The sequence below is a fragment of the Hyperoodon ampullatus genome (genome assembly GCF_949752795.1).
Source record: "Hyperoodon ampullatus genome assembly, chromosome: 16".
Taxonomy (NCBI): Eukaryota; Metazoa; Chordata; class Mammalia; order Artiodactyla; family Ziphiidae; genus Hyperoodon; species Hyperoodon ampullatus.
The window spans coordinates 75,689,056-75,705,898 of record NC_136929.1 but is presented as its reverse complement, the minus strand read 5'-3'; the positions used below and the strand labels follow the sequence as shown (position 1 = coordinate 75,705,898).

The window sequence follows — 16,843 nt, the reverse complement described above, 5'->3', positions numbered from 1 at the left end:
ATTTCTAGTTTCATACTGTTGTGGTTGGGAAAAAATGCTTGATCTTTTCCCATTTTTCCTTCTGTAACTGATTTCTAGTTCATACTGTTGTGGTTGGGAAAAAATGCTTGATATAATTTCTATCTTCAATTTTTTGAGAATTGTTTTGTGGCTTAGTATGTGATCTATACTAGAGATCATTCCATGTGCACGGGAGAAGAATGTGTATTCTGCTATTATGGATGGAATGTCCTGTAGATATCTATTAAGTCAAACTAGTCTGTTGTGTCATTTAAGACCACTGTTACCTTCTTGGTTTTCTGTCTGGATTATCTGTCCATTGATGTAACTGGGGTGTTAAAGTCCCCTAAGATTATTATATTATTGTCAGTTTCTCCCTTTATGTCTGTTAGTATTTGCTTCATATATTTAGGTGCTCCTGTACTGGGTGCCTATATGTTAATGAGTGTAATATCTTCTTCTTCTATTGAGTTCCTTTATCATTGTATATGCCCTTTGTCTTTTGTTATAGCCTTTGTTTTAAAGTCTGTTTTATCTGATATAAGTATTGCTATGCCCACTGTCTTGTCATTTCTGTTTGCATGAAATATCTTTTTTCATCCCCTCACTTTCAGTGTGTGTCTTTAGCTCTGAAGTAAGTCTCTTGTAGGCAGCATATAGAAGGGTCTTGTTTTTTTATCCAATCAATCAGCCACCGTATGTCTTTTCATCAGAGCATTTAGTCCATTGACATTTAAAGTAATTACTGATATGTATGTACTTACTGCCATTTTTTCCCTTGTTTTCCAGTTGCTTTTTTTAGTTCTCTGTTCATTTCCTCTTTTTGTTTTTTCCCTTGTGGTTTGATGATTTTTCTTTAGCAGTATGCTTGTTTTCTTTTTAGTTTTTGTGTATCTATTGTAGGTTTTTGATTTGTGATTACCATGGGGTTTATATATATACTGATCTATAATTTTACCTACTTGTTTGAAACTGATAGTCCTTTAACTTCATATTCTAGAAGATCCACATTTTTTACTCCTCCCCCCATTTTGTGATTCTGATGTCATACTTTATATTTCATGTTTTATCACTTAACTGCTTATTATCATTATAGTTGCTTTTACATTTTTTTTGTCTTTTAATCTTTGTACTGGCTTATTTAAGTGGTTGATCCTCAGTCCTTATTATAGATTTGCCTTTCCTATTGGAGTTTTCCCTTTCCTGTAGATTCTTACTTCTTTTCCACTTAGAGAAGACTCTCTAATATTTCTTTTGGGGTAGATTTAGCATTGATGAACTCTTAGTTTTTGCTTGTCTGAGAAGTTCTCTCTCCTTAGATTCTAAATGAAAATCTTGCTGGGTAGAGTATCCTAGGTTGCAGGCTTTTCCCTTTCAGCACTTTGAACGTATCATTGCCACTCTTCTGGCCTGCAAAGTTTCTGCAGAGAAATCAGCTGGTAGCCTTTTGGAAATTCCCTTGTATATGACTATTTTTCTCTTGCTGCTGCCTTTAGGCTTCTCTCTTTAACTTTTGCCATTTTAATTATAATGTCTTGGTGTGGGTCTGTTTGGGTTTCTCTTGTTTGGGACCCTCTGTATCTGGATATCTGTTTCCTTCTTCAGGTTTGGGAAGTTTTCAGCCATAATTTCTTCAAAAACATTTTCAGTACCCTTTTCTCTCTTCTGGGACCCCCTATAATATGAATGTTGGTACACTTAATGTTATCCAGAGATCTCTTAACCTTTTTAAATTTTTTTTACATTTGTTTGTCATTTTGTTGTACTGAACAGGTGACTTCCATTACTATATCTTCCAGATCCCTGAAGTGTTCTTCTGCATCGCTTGGTCTGCTATTCATTTCTTCTAGTGTGTTTTTTGATTTCAGTTATTGAATTCTTCATTTCTGATTGGGTCTTTTTCATATTTTCTAGTTCCTTGTTAAAACTCTCACTGTGCTCAAGTATTCTTTCCTCTAATTCAGTTAAGAATTTTATTACCAATGCTTTTAATTCTTTATCTGATAAGTTATTTATTACTTTTTTCAGGGGGTTTCTCTTATTACTTCAGTTGAGAGCAGTTCCTCTGCCTCTATGAATTTAGGTGCAACAGTTTCCTCTCGTGGTCTTGAAGGGACCACGTTCCTATGAGGCACTGGCCCTGTACAGACTGTGTGTGTCTAGTGCCTTTGGTGGGAAGCTGGCTCTGATGTGTACACAAGTCATGTCTTCCTCAGGGTGTGCTGGAAGCTCTCACCTTGGTAGGGGGTGGGGCTGGGGGTGGAGGAGCTGGAGCTGGAGCTGGGTGTGAAGCAAGACTTCCCTTCTGCTCAGTGGCCATCACTGCCCTGTTGGGGGTGGGATCTGATCCAAGGTGCTGGAGCAGAAGCCCCAAGGGTCAGGCCTGGGCTGGCTCTGTTCCCTGTACGTGTGTGCTTTCCCTGCTTCCTACACTGGGACCCTTGCTGCAGAGGCAGGGATGCTGAAGCAAGGGGGCCTGTGCAGGCTGTCGGCACATGCTGGCTGCAGCCAGAGGTCTGGGCTGTCTCTGACGCACGGCCTGTGCAGTGCCCGCTGTGTTCCCTGGCTCTGTGGAGAAAGCCTCAGGCGAAAGTCCCCTTTGTCCCTCACAGCCGCCCCTGCCCGTTGTAGGACCACACTGCAGGGCGGGTGGGGCCCAGGTGGAGCCTCAGTGCACACTGGGCTGTGAGCTGTGGTGGAGCAGCTGCTGTCAGAGTTCCGGGCTTCAGGGGGAGTAGGGAGGTTGGTTCGAGTAGGTGCCAAAACTGGCTGCCACCACCCTGTCCAGGCTCTGTCTGGCCCCGGTGGCCTCTGGGTCCCACATGAGTCTTCTGCCGTAGACCCTGTGCTGCCCGGTGACGTGGAGTATGCGGAGCTGGAATGTGCACCGAGGCAGCCGGTGGAAACCTGGCCAGAACCAGAGGAGCCTTCAACCCGCCCTTTCCTCTGTGCCTTGGGGCTCATCTGCCCTGTGCTGGACGCCAGGACAGAGGTGCCCAGTCTGTGCCTCTGACGGCTCACTGCCCAGAGCAGGTCTCTGCCGGTGCCATCTCTCTTTTCCTCTGAGTCCCCTCCCAGGGGCACAGGTCCAGACCTGATCACTTTTCTTCCTTTCCTGCCCCATTGCAGCCTTGCTTGTACAGGAGTCCTTCTGCCAGTTTCCAGTTAGTTTCCAGTGAGACTAGTTCCACACGTAGATGTATTTCTGATGTGTTCCCCGGGGGAGGTGAGCTCCATGCCCTCCTCCATTCCACCATCTTGTTCAACCCCCATAACACGTTGTTAACGGCACAGCAGACATCTGCCCTTGCAGGTAAACTCTAACACTTAAGTATGCATTAACGCAGCAGGTACCCACGGGTGGTGTGCACAGCACACCCTGCTGCAGGCGTCAGGGCACAGCGCGGGCCTAGCCGTCTCCTCCTCTCAGAGGGCCGAGGCTTGACTCTGGTGCTCCTTGTCTGTGACGCCCTGGGAAGGAAGACCCCAGAGGTGAGGTGCCCTTCTCATCACACCAGGGGTCGTGACAGCATGACTCGCCTTGCTGGTGCTGACCCTGAACACCTGGCCGAGGCCGAGTCTCATGTAAAGTCACTCTCCCTTCCTACCAGAGCACAGTATGAAAGGGGGAGGTCACCGTGCAGCCCACACTCAGGGGGCAGGGGGCACCTACGGAAACCATCTGAACTCCTGCCCGGGAGGTCTGCCCCGCTGATTCATTCACTCGTTCCTGTCAGGGCGGGCTCATGGATACACACTTCATACTTTGTGTTACATCCCAATGCTGCCTTTTTTGCTCAAATTGTTGACGTTCTGGCTGTTGAGGGTTCGTTTATAGTGGGAGCCTGTGCCCCGTGACACACATGCCCATCCTCGTGTGCATTCCTGAGCACCTTCCTCCTTCCTGGTGCTGCAGGATGCTGCAGGCCAGCCCTGGAATCAGCCCTTCCCCCAAGGAGCCCTGCTTCCTCTAGGGGAGAAGGTGTCAAACCAAGCTCCGGGCCCTGCCTGCTCCTAGGACCAAGGAGAGAAGTTACCATTGTACACTGTTTGTATTAATCTCCTTGGGGGACGAGGGTGACCATTTGGAACACACACCACAAATTTCTGACTTGTTTCTTGAATAAGAGTACGATGTAGTAAGAAGAGATGATATAGGATAGTTATGGCAACGACGAATGTGTTTTGAAAGCCACAAAGCTCTGCAGAAGTGTGAGTTCTTGCGATTTTAATCAGCTTACGGTGAGGCCTGGGGCTTCTAGACTTTGGTTCCACAAGTCAGTCTGGCAATACAGAAAAACAGACTGAAGGGAGCTTCGCTAAGAATTTATCTACTGTTCCTTTTCATCTTATCTGATGTTTCGTCCTTTTTAAAACTGTCAAGTTATAATGTTATATCTCTACTTTCCTACTGCTTTTGGCCAAAAGTCATAAAGCTAAGAGTTTCTTTTCTAAAAAGGAGAACAGAAATAAAGCTGTTTAATATTTAAAAATAACCACTTGGAACGCTAAAGTCTTGGGCTTTAACCTTTCCTTTCCCCACAAAATTCTTTGTGCCAAGGCTGCAGGCGAGAGCACACAGGATCCATAACCAGAGGCAGAAACGTGAGACTCGGCGGGCACCATGCTTACGCGGCTGTGGTGAGAGTCATCCCATGGGAACGACTGTGACTAAAAGCGATCATAAACCAAGTTGACAGCTTTGCCACAGAAGTCTAAAGAGCTTATATGAAAACATTACGGAAAATTTTACTGCTCGTCAGTGGATGTCAGGCAGGCCTTGCCAGTGTCAGTGGGAATAGTTAGGACGTGACACTGAAAACACACACAGACTTTGGGAATCCCTGAGGCCTCAAGGCTCAGGCCACGGACATCTTCACATTCTAAAGACCAACTCAGTGTCAAGTCAGCCTTCAAAGATCAACCGAGGAAGACGCAGGCATCGGGAGGAAGGTGGCACGTAGGAGAATGAGCCTCGTTATCTATGGAAATGGGGAAATATGACCTGCTTTGGAGGGATGAAATGAGCAGAGCAGGAAGCACCTGGCAAGCGGAGATTTTTCAATGTGTTGGTTTTTTCCTAGTTATTTAAAGATAAGTAACATCTGAACCTAAAAACTCAACAAGGGCCATTTACTCAAGAATTCTGGATAACATAAAAGAAAGATAAAGCAGTTTACGATGGAACATGTAACCTGCAGGGACTTCACCTGTTGTTCTTGAACTGCTGAAATAATACAGCTCTGACCCCTCTTCTACCTGCTGTGGTAGAAACAATTCTCGTTCCAGGTGGGTACCAGGTATTACCTCCTTGTTACAAACTCACTGTACGTTTATCTTTCTAGAGAGACATTCGTTTTCTGAAATGGTTCTGCAGAAACGGAACTCTGGGTCATGTTCACCACAGCACACCTAAAAAGTTTTCTAGTATATGTTTTAAAAAATGGCAAAATGAATGAAAATGTCGTATCATCCTGGTTTATTTTAAGCAAAAACTAAGTTCTCTTATTACTAAGAAATGTGATACTTAAACCAGAAAACACTGTATGGAATGTACAAAGAGTTCAACTCACCCCAGAATCCTGGGCAATTAGGAGAGTTGAATTCAGTCAGGTGTGTTGCCACCTTGTGTTTTAGTGGAGGATTAAGTAACTGAATATCCTGCTTATAACATCCTTACATGTGCTATGGATGCGTTTAACACTAGGTAAGGACACAATTTAGAAAGAAGTGTTTTGAAGTCAAATCACATTTTGTGTCCCTTACGGAAATCGACTTGGTCAAGGAATTTGGTAAGTACCAGAGCTGGTAACTGCAAATCCAATTCTGTTTTACCGTGCGATGTGACTGCTCCCCCCTGCCGCCCCCTGAGGAAGGAATACTTTCTTAACCACTATTTTGTTTTCTTCCAATGGTGTTTAGAGTTTTGAGAGGAAAAAACTATAGGCCCTTGAAGAAAAATCTGTGTTGCCACATGTGGATCTTCCCTGAGGCTCCTGGGCACAGAGGGCGGTGCTCCCTTCAGACCTGACGGCGACTCTAAAAAAGGCGAGCAAGCTCAAGGTTCACCTGTGAGGTGTTTATCGTTCAGAGATCAAAAGCACTGTTGTGTTTGATTTGAGTAGGTCATACAAAGAGCACCAGCACGACGCACGGGATCCTGACTCTAAGGAATGGCTCGGCGTTCACCTGAAGTGTTGTTGTGTCTTCAGTAAGGAGGTTAACAAAGGTGGCATTTGGTCACAGAGGGACGTAACTGGAAGGTACGGATTCTTTACCTTCTGCTACTTAACATAATTCTTTACATTTACCTAGTAAGTAGTTAAATAAAACAGATGAAGCACCTTTAAAAATTACATTTTCATAAAAGAATAATACCAACTAGAATGTTTATGCTTTCATATCACGACGCTGAGTAATTTCAGTCACTCCTCCTAGGGCCACCCCGATGCTATATGAGCCATCATGCAGGACGCTCTTGCTTTGGGGGTGCAGGCTGGCCGTTCGCACACAGGAAGAGGGGACGCCACTGCTCATCTTGTCTTACAAACCCAACCCTACGGAGTGACAACTGGCGTAGCACCCTCTGCGCGGGCCCCATCCATCCGCCGTGTAACAGATCACGTGAACTAAGGAGGTGGGTAACGCTTACAAGCCGAGCTGTTCTATCACTGGTGTCGGCTGTGATCTGAATACATTCTCATTTCTAGTTTGAACCACAGGCTTGTTTTTCTCTCATGAGTGTGAGTTTCAGTGTGGAAAAATATTTTTTCTTCACACAAAAATGTTTCATACGAAGAACAGAATTTCCACAGAGATGATAAAACCATCTTGGAAGCAGAGTAGAATAATAATACACCAACCAAAAGACAAACACTGTAAAGGATTTAGTATTTTTCTTTTGCTGGAGCCAAATGTAAGCTAATATTTATGTGCAGATGGCGTTTAGACCCTGGTGTCAGGAAGGATAAACTAAGCACCGCTGCTGAGAGAGAGCTTTCCCACCAGAACATCCGCATGAGGACCAGCCCTGGAGCCTCTGCTGCCCCCACTCACAGCGGGCTGTCCACGCAGCACCACAAGCTACCAGCCCAAAGGGCGCCATGTCATGAGCCGAGTAATTTCCCGAGTCCACAAGGGGCCCGCGGCCGGCAGTCCTACCCAGGGAGCTGCTCAGAGCTCGGTCCCTGTGGTCGCAAGTCCCAGGCTCCAACGTCTCTGCTGCACCACAGGGCCGGGACCTGAGCTGTTCCACCATCGGTAAGAGGGTACTGATCACCCCACCTGAGAGGGCTGCTGGAAGACTCCATCAGGAAGACTCCATCAATCAGTACACGAAACCCATTTAAAACAGTGACTGGACGTAGCAGAATTCAACAAGAGCCGGCAGGATCAGCCAGAAAAGTGGGGGGCATCACAAGCCTCCTCGTCGAGAGGGTGGCCCGAGGCGCAATCACTGATGGGAGACCAGGGTGTCACCCCCAAAGCACAGCAGGGCTACAGGACACTGCAGGCAGCCTGGGCTGGCTGACCGAGCCTGGACGAACAAACCCTCCCAGAAAAGCTGACGGAATCGAGGTCCCCAGTGGGATTTTGTCACCTCCAGTGCCTGGCATGTGAGCAGCTACAGCCCTGCCCGAGGGGACAGCAGGTACAACAGATGTGCGCAAGGGACGTCACCTCAACCCATCACGAGCGGGACTGCTCCGTTACACTAGGAAGACAGCATCCCATCTCCTAAATGCACTTTCATCAGTCAGTCAGAGGGACCGGCCGCATAGAACTGCCGGCGTCCTGAGAGCACCCAGTATCACCCACGTTTCCTTGAAATATTTGTGAGAACATTCTAAGAAACATCATGACGGTCACTTCCATTCACAATTAAATTTTCAGTGGAAATACTTAAAAAACACATAGGAAAACAAGCATCGTGAGATGTCTAAGAGAAGAATTAGGTTCTAATTTTTTGAGTAAAAAATCCACCCTGATGCCTTGGAATTTCTAACAAATGTATCGCTAGGCTTCATAAGGGAATAAGAAATGAGTTCTTTAGGCCAGAGAAACACACTGTAACCTATTAAAATCTGAAAGCAAATTTTCTGAGAATTTACAATAACTTAACAGTTTCCTATTAGAGTATTAGTAACATTTTGAGAGTTTAAAGCCTGAAATTTTTTCTCAATCTAAATAAATCACACTCACTAACTTATTTGGGACACCATGAAACAGATGCTCAGAACAAAGTGCACAGCTGAAGCATCATGTCTTTAAAAGAAAAAACAAATAGACAAAATTGGAAACATCTTTCATTACAGATGACACAAAACAAAACCCAAAGTGCTAATGTTAACACATAAACCTTAAAAAACAAAAAGCGCATCTCACGTGGGCTTACCTTGCACCATGAGCAGGGGCTCCTTGCCCCCGCCGTGCGCCAGCATCTCCCGGCGGTAGCGCTCCCCCGCCGCCCTGGAGAGAAGAGGGACTGTCACTGGAGCCTGCACCCACCCACCCCCGCCCGAGTTCCCCAAATGAAGCCACACTGGTATCAAATTCAGAAAAGCCTCCCTTCATTATCTTCTGGCTTCTAAAAATCTCATTCTGATTTGTAACCTACTCTACGAAGACAGACCAGCAGTGATACGTTTACTATAAGAGCAAGCATGCTCTTTCTAGAAAGGACTGTTTAGTTTATGTGGTACAGAACAAGTAGAAAATCATACCCCATTCTCCATCATCTATAGGATTAATCTAAAGTGAGATTTGAAATCATTTATGCTCTTCTCTCAAAAAAGGATTTGAAATGGCACCCAACAGAGAAATATAACACTCTGACCTAAGAGTAAAGTCAAAAAAGCTGTCAGGAGAGGGTTAATTACACCAAGAAGCCCTGGCTAAGGATAACAGAGAACATTTCTGCTGCGTGCTGCTCTGTCAGCTGGATTCAATAAGGAACAGTGTCTGTAACACTCGAAGGGGGGCAGACAGAAATTCTCTAAATTCATGGCTACTCTCTTTTTTTAAATAGAAAATGCGATTCCTTTAATGCAAATAACAAGTTAAATAAAGTATGTTTTCATTCCACTATTTCCGGAGGATCTTTACGTGGGCAGTTTTGCGAACATGGTCTCTAATCGGAAATGTTGCCAGCACTTCACTCTCAGCAACAGGATGACATCAAACGCTCATCTTGGCTCCACCCTGAAGGGAGCACTGAGGCCCCGCGGCCCCGAGGCAGGGGGCGTGGACAGGGCAGCTGAGAGGCCCCGCCTGGCCTCGGCTTGGCTGCTTGCAACCGGGAGACTTTTCAGAACTGGGATCAAAAGGGATCTTTTGGTAGAGGTCAGAAATTTTCCAGTCCACTGAGTATTTTTACTAGCTTACTTTTACATGCCCATAAAGGTATAGCAACTGCATGTCTAGGTGAGAATGCATACATGAACAAGATATAAATACTGGGGAATACATGTATTTAAAAGTATGTGGTTTTCTAGTAAAGTGTGATTCCCTTAAACAAGATAGTATTTTGCCTATTTTATAGAAATCTTCAGTAAAGAATTATAATGCCCAGAATTGATTTATGGTACTCAATTTGGGCTTCAGAGCCTTTGAAAATAATAAAATTTAAAAAAGCAGACCAAATGTCTACAGTGTGCAGAGGGTGGAGGACACAACAGCGTGTGGGCACCGAGCTGTGACACGTCTAAGAATTCTGTTACATCAGACTCAAGTCCAAAAGATCCCGGAATTGAATGTGATGATTCACTGCCGAGAAGACCCAAGCCTTTGCCAAATGACATGAAGAGCTGAGGGGGTCAGCAAGGGGGAGACGGGACTAGCAATCAGCAGACCTGGTTCTCATCTTAGTCCAGTCGTTCACTGTGAAGCCTTGAACAGATCACCCCCTCTGAGCCTCAGTTTCCTCTTAGGAAAACTCCTGCTCCGCCAAGGCTGCTGGGACTAACGTAATAACCTGCGTGGGAAACTCGAGGGCGCTCCCGGCATCGAGCCTCCACCTGCGCGGCGAGGCCGCCTGACCCTGCGACCTGTGTGGTGCAGACAGACAGCTCTGAACGACCGTGAGACCAGGCCTCAGTCAGCGCTCTGCTTTCCCAGGAAGCTCCTTCTAAGGACCCGTGGCGCCAGGTCCGGGCTCCCGCTGGGGAGAGGCCCCGGCGTCCTGCGGGGACGCAGCAGGCCGTGAGACCCCCGTCTTCTTACCTGTTAAATGGATCCCGGAGAAAGCACTCCCTCCAGACCATGGACGCCACCGCCCTGGACACCAGGTAGGAGTAATACTTGGCGCCGTAGCCCACGAGGTGGCTGAAGCGCAGCTGCCAGGCCTGCCGGACGGAAAGGAAACGGGAGGTGGTGAGGCTGCACCCAGACGCCGTGCGGGCCCAGAGCAGGGAGGCACGCAGGCACCCGCAGACGTGCCTGTTATGTGGCACCCTAGGGGCCCCCTCACGGGGGTTACTTCCCACGTGGTGCACACTGGGAGGACTACAGCGAGTCCCCTCAGAACCCTCATGCCGATCCCCGATCCCCAGGACCTCGGAGTTGGACTGTCTGTGGAGACGGGCCTCTAGGGAGGTGACGGAGGTAAAGCGAGGCTGCCGGGGCGGCCCCAGGCCACCAGGGCTGGACACGTAGGTCCTCGTGCGACGGGGGAGACCACGCCAGGACGGGGCAGGAAGGCGGCCTCAGGAGAACCAACCCTGACGCCGGACTGTTCTGTACAGGTTCACTGCCCCGGACTCGCGTCTGGCAGAAACAGAGGGAGGACGCCCGGACACACGGCGCAGCGTCAGCAACGGGGCAGCACGCGCGTCCCCCGATTCCGGCCTGCTGGGAAGCCCGGCCACTGGGTCGGGAGAGGGCGCTCTGGCCTGGCACTGGGTGCCGTTCTTTTTGAGGACAGTGACGTTGTTACTGTAAGAAAGGCCACGTGAGTTCCCAGGGAAGGATACCCTTCCACCTGAAAACTTTTCCTACAAATACTGTTCTTTTTCTGGACCTACAAGCTGAAAACAAGTACGTTCTGGGTGGTTAGTCAAAGAGGGTTATCCAAGTGCAAAGGCATAAGCTGCTCACAGCACAGTCACGGCACCACTGCTAGAAAGGGTGTCCGCTTTCCAACCGGTATGCGACTGGAAGCGAGGGCGGGCTTGCGAGCTGTGTCCCTCCGTCTGTGTGGGACGCCTCGCCCGGCCCTCTGTGAAGGCGAGACCCCAGGGGTGGGGCACCACAACCCACGGCCATGGTCCCCGACTCCACGCGGCCACCGCTGGTGCTGGGCGGTACAGTCGCAAGGCTGTCACAGTAACCAGACCCCCAGGCACAGGTGCCAGCACCCGGCAGAGCAGAGGTGCCGAGGCCCAGCAGGATCCACACCTGGAGACCTGGACACAGAGAGTCCACAGCGCCTGCCTCCCACCAGCCTCCCACCTGGACAGAGCTACTCAGGCATGGCGCACACCTTGCTGTCTTGTTCTTAAATTACAGGTTTCCATACCTCAAGGCACGCTAAATAAATTATTCCACCTGACACCTTTCATCAGCGGTCTGTAAGTTCATGGCACACTAAGCCCTACAGTCCCACTGCTGTGTGACCACAAATCGCTCAACTGATCATTCAGTCTAATGTGAAGTCCTTGTTACCACTTCACTCCTTCACCTGGAAAAATAAAAGACAGCATCTCACTTTAAGCTCCGGAATTGTCATCCTCTTCCTTTTATCTCCAAGTTCCCTTCTTCCGAAAGGGACCTTTGCCAGATGAACAAAAGTTTTCACCCATCCTTTGAAGCGCAAGGTGAGGATCTGGTCTTAAGAACAAAGCACTCAGAAGCCCTTGCAGTTTCTCTTTTGTTCTGACTAGAGGTGGGGACCGTCCCATCCTCACACGAGCCCTCCACCTGTCTGTCTTGAGTTAGACAATCTCAGCGATCCGCACTTCAGACAAAACCTTGGAGCGGGAGCGGCAGCGTGGGGGGGTGGGGCGTGAGCACAGCCGCCAGCTGGAGCCCCTCCAGGGATCCTCACCTGCTACAGCCCCCTCCTTACCCAGGACACTCGTCTGTCCAAATCAGAGACGGCCCAGGAATGGAAAGCGGCAAAGTAGCCAGTCACTTACACCTGGTTTCAGTTTCAGACCTAGATGAGGGACTTGTGCAGAGCCAGCACCCAGTAACTGCGTGTTAGAAGTGGAATGACCGAGCTAATCGTTTCTATTATCCTCTCAAATAGCACATCATTTCTCCACTTCCAGTTACACATGTATAAGTGCATTTAACTAAAATTTTAAAACAATCTTATTACCAGAATATTAAACCACGTGAGAACAGAAACGACATCACTGCTTTCTTGGTTTGGGTCACACAGAACTGACATTTCCTTAAGAGCAAGGTCCACGAGGCTGTGCCTGTGTCTAGATTCAGCACGGGGCTGGAGCACAGCAGGAACTCAGCAGCTGTCTGCTGGACGGGTGGACAGACAGGTGGACAGATGGATGGACACTACAGGATTCTGTCACTACAGTGATGCTCCGTGTTCCCGACAGACTGGACTTTGGACTGAGATGAGGAATAACATCCAGATCACAACAAGAGGACATCACAGTGCTACAAACACATTTTGGATCTCAGGCTATTAAAAATAGCCTTTTGTTTTTTTTAAAGAATTCTTTGACTACATTATATGACAGTTACGACTTCTGAGGCTAGTTTTGGCACCAAATGTATGGCATCTATGTGGTGTTTCCTCATGTGTGATTCAATCTCCGTCAAGCTTCACAGACTCTAAACAAGCCATGGGCCAGCAGCACCACACAGGCTTCACAGTGCAGCTGCTGTAATAGGACTAAAGGACAGCAAGACAGAAAGCAGCAAACTCCTGAGCTAGGCTAGGCTCTGTGGGCAGACCGCCGGGCTTTTCACATTCTCCGAGCACAATACTGCTGGCTTGTGGACTATGTCCCATGACACCCAACCTTGGGCACCCAGCAGTGTCCATTCAACCACAATAGTGAGCAGGAGACACCCCCCCCACCTGCCTTCTCAGGTTCGTGTTCTCTCTTTCTTAATGTTTCCCATGAAGTAATACAGACTAGTACTTCTAATTTAATAAAAAGTCCCCACTGACATTTTACCGAAACCCATGAAACAACAATGTGAAACAAACAGTAATTCTCAGTTTGGAATAAAACTGAGAATTTATTTTAGATGAAACACAGCCGTTGTGGCGGATACACTCTCAGGTGGCCTCCGTGGATGCCGGTGTGAAATCCCATCACCGTGAGTGTGGCAGGACCAGAGCCTTGCTTCTGACCACCAGAGCTGGCAAAGGAGGCAGGATGTCACAGCCACAGCGAGTTACCTACTTGAGGTGTCTGCCAGGCTGCAGACCCACTGCAGAAACCCTCCTGCTGCCCGAGGCCAGCGGCCCTGGTGGGAAGGCCCACCAGCAGGGACCCTGTGGGATCTTGGGGTGGGGATTTAGGACCTGGGGGTGGCCTCTGGGGCCCAGGGGTGTCCAACAGCTGACAGGAAGCAAGAAACTGGGCACCTCCATCCTACAAGCGCACAGATAAGAATTCTGCCGAGCGACTTCCCTGGTGGCACAGTGGTTAAGAATCTGCCTGCCAATGCAGGTGACACGGGTTCAAGCCCTGGACCAGGAAGATCCCACATGCCGCGGAGCAACTAAGCCCGTGCGCCACAACTACTGAGCCTGCGCTCTAGAGCCTGCAAGCCACAACTCCTGAGCCTGCATGCCTAGAGCCCATGCACTGCAGCAAAGAGTAGCCCCGCTCACCGCAACTAGAGAAAGTCCGCACACAGCAACGAAGACCCAATGCAGCCAAAAATAAATAATTCAAATAAATAAACAATTTAAAAAAATAAAAGAATTCTGCCAAGAACCCAGGTGAAGCAGCCAAGCCCCCAGGTGAGCCGTGGGCCCGGCCAACACCCCGACTGCAGCCTTGTGGGGCCCCGAGCACAGGGCGCGGCCACACGGGGCTCCACCTCCTGACCCGCGGGGTCTGTGAGCTGTGTGCTGCTGCAGCCACTAGGCGCGCGGTAATTTGTCCCATGGCGATAGAAACTAACGCCGTTATCTATTTCAACATGAGAGCTGTGTCCAGAAATACTAACAAGAGAAGTAAATGGAAAATATGGAAGGGCACCTGTATTTATTAAATGTATACCCCTGTGTCTTCATGGGTATCTTTTGAGGAAGGTATTTTTACAAATGCTTCATAATTTTCAGTAAATATTTTAACAGCTTCCATTTTACAACAGACTCAAAAGCGTAATTTGGTCAAGGCTGCTGGCAGAGACTGCCCAGTACCCCTCGTCCGTTCAGAAACAGAACTGCCACTCAGCTGGAGCAAGGCCTGTGGCCACTGTTCTCCAGGCCTCCTCTGGGCTCAGGCTGGCTGTGCACCTACTTCCTGCAACCCGATGTGAATGGAGAGAACGTACTTCCAGGTGCTTCAAAAGAGCTGCTCACGCCCTCGACCTCCTTTCCCTTCCTGCTACCCTTAAAGAAGCGAGAACCGGACCCACACCTGGGACTCAGATAAGCCACATGCGGAGGAGCCGCCAGCCCACCAGCCCTGCCTGCTCAGCTCTGCCTTGCTGGGCAGGAGGAAAGGAGCTTCATCTTACTCACATCACTGTATTTGGGAGTCTCTGTCACAGCAACTTAGCCTGTACTCCAACAGACGACCACACAGGATTCAGGCCCGGCTGTCTGTCTAACGCAGGGCCCCTGCCTCACTGCTGCTCTGCGCTGCACACCCCACTACACACCCCACTGCACACCCCACTACACACTCCACTGCACACCCCGCTGCACACCTCACTGCTGCTCTGCACTGCACACCCCACAAGCATCTAACGTGGGACCTACTGCTGCCTACAAATGTGAAAGTTGCAACCGTCTTGATTTCAATTCCTGACCCCCCAGCAGATCCCCATGCCATATTCCTGGGTTTATACTTGACACCTACAACTTGTAAATTAATTTCCATCACGTCAGCTTCAACACATATCAGAACACACCATGTAGCTATTTTTACAGCTAAAAAGGAAAGCCCCTATACAAGTTGATGTAAGAGCGAGTATTATACCAAGAATAAGTTAAAATGCTGACACTGCTGGACCAGGGGGAGGACTCGGGGACGTGCGGGTGGCTCAGCACTGACATCGGCAAGAATGTGGCTGAAGCACAATGACACCAATCCTAAGTATGACAATAGTTACAATGTTAACACTGCTCTCCAACATATAAAAATTCGCAGCAGCCACAAATCCCTCCTTCATGTTACCATAGAAGTCTGAATAATTTCCAAAGTGCCAATGTGAGAATTTTGTAAGATCTCAATGACAACTAGAAACCATTTTCTCTGCTAATGGTAGACTTACGGCTCATTTTAAGGAGACTAGACCCAGTCTTATAAGAAAAAATGACTTCTAACTACCTGACCGAATCTCTTAAGCAATTAATAGTAACACAAAACATTAACCGCCAACTCTATTTATATATAAATATTGAGAAAAAAGCTCTGCAGAACAAAATTTAAAACCCCCTGGAAATACCTGTATGTGTCTATCAAAAGCAAATCCATGAGCAGAACAAAGATGTAACCAATTCACATGGAAATGCATTTATTAGATGGAACACGGGAAGGTAACGTTAATCTAATTAAATGAGATAATTAGGTGAAAAGCAATAAACAGAACTGGAAACTAGACATGCTGGTTTTTTTCTTCCTAATCTGGGTTTTTTCTTCCTAATCAAAGCTCCTTAATATTGCTTTTCCCCTTGCCTGTAACATCTCAAGGAAAAAATGGCAGATTCTTCATTTTAAAGGAACCCGTGGTCAAGTAATAAGGACTTCCACAGAAAAAGAGAGCCTCTGTGGTCAGGAGGGCAGCCCAGGGGAGCAAGGCGAGCCTCCACAAGGACAAGACACAATCCGGAAGCTCTGGTGTTGGTACTAAAACAACCAAAACACGCTCACAAAACGGCAACAGTAAGTCCGTACCTATCAATAATTACTCTAAATGTAAACGGATTGAATTCGCCAATCAAAAGACACAGATTGCCTGAATAAACTAAGAACAAGACCCAACAATATGCCGCATTTAGCTTTAGTCTTTTCAAGGAACTAGAAAAAGAAGAACAAATTAAGCCCAAAGTCAGCAGAAGGAAGGAAATAACAATCAGAGCAGAAATAAATGAAATAGAGACTAAAAAGACAATAGAAAAGATCAGTGAAACTAAGAGCTGTTTTTTTGAAAAGTTAAACAAAATAGACAAACTTTTAGTTAAATTCACTAAGAAAAAAATGCAGAAAGGAGTCAAATAAAATTAGAAATGAAAGAGGAGACACTACAACTGATGCCACAGAAATACAAAGGATCATAGGTGACTACCATGAACAATTAGACATCAACAAAAAGGACAACCTAGAAAAATGGATCATCCATAAAACTCCAAGAGGAAAACACAGGAAAACACTCCTTCACTTGGCCTCGGCAGTGATTTTTTCAATTTGATACCAAAAGCAAAGGCAATGAAAGCAAAATTAAACAAGGTGAGCAACATCAAACTAAAATGCTTCTGAAAAGCAAAGGAAACCATCAACAAAATGAAAAGGCAACCTGTGGAATGGGAGAAAATATTTGCAAATCATATAACAAATGATATATGATATCATTATATAATATCTAAAATACGTAAAGAATCCATACAGCTCAACAGAAAACAAACAATCTGCTTAATACAGGGCCAGAGGATCTGAAGGCATTTTCTTCCAAAGGAAACTAACAAATG

General features: G+C 47.3%; 1 protein-coding gene across 1 annotated transcript in view; it reads right to left on the bottom strand.

The window, feature by feature from the left end:
* MIPEP (mitochondrial intermediate peptidase) overlaps positions 1 to 16,843 on the bottom strand; it is a gene marked incomplete at its 5' end in the record, with an annotated part of 144,406 nt that overhangs the window by 12,823 nt on the left and 114,740 nt on the right. Inside the window, 2 exons of the mRNA XM_079721694.1 lie at positions 8,396 to 8,469; positions 10,222 to 10,343. Coding sequence (XP_079577820.1) covers positions 8,396 to 8,469; positions 10,222 to 10,343 — 196 coding nt within the window. The remainder of the gene's footprint in view (positions 1 to 8,395; positions 8,470 to 10,221; positions 10,344 to 16,843) is intronic.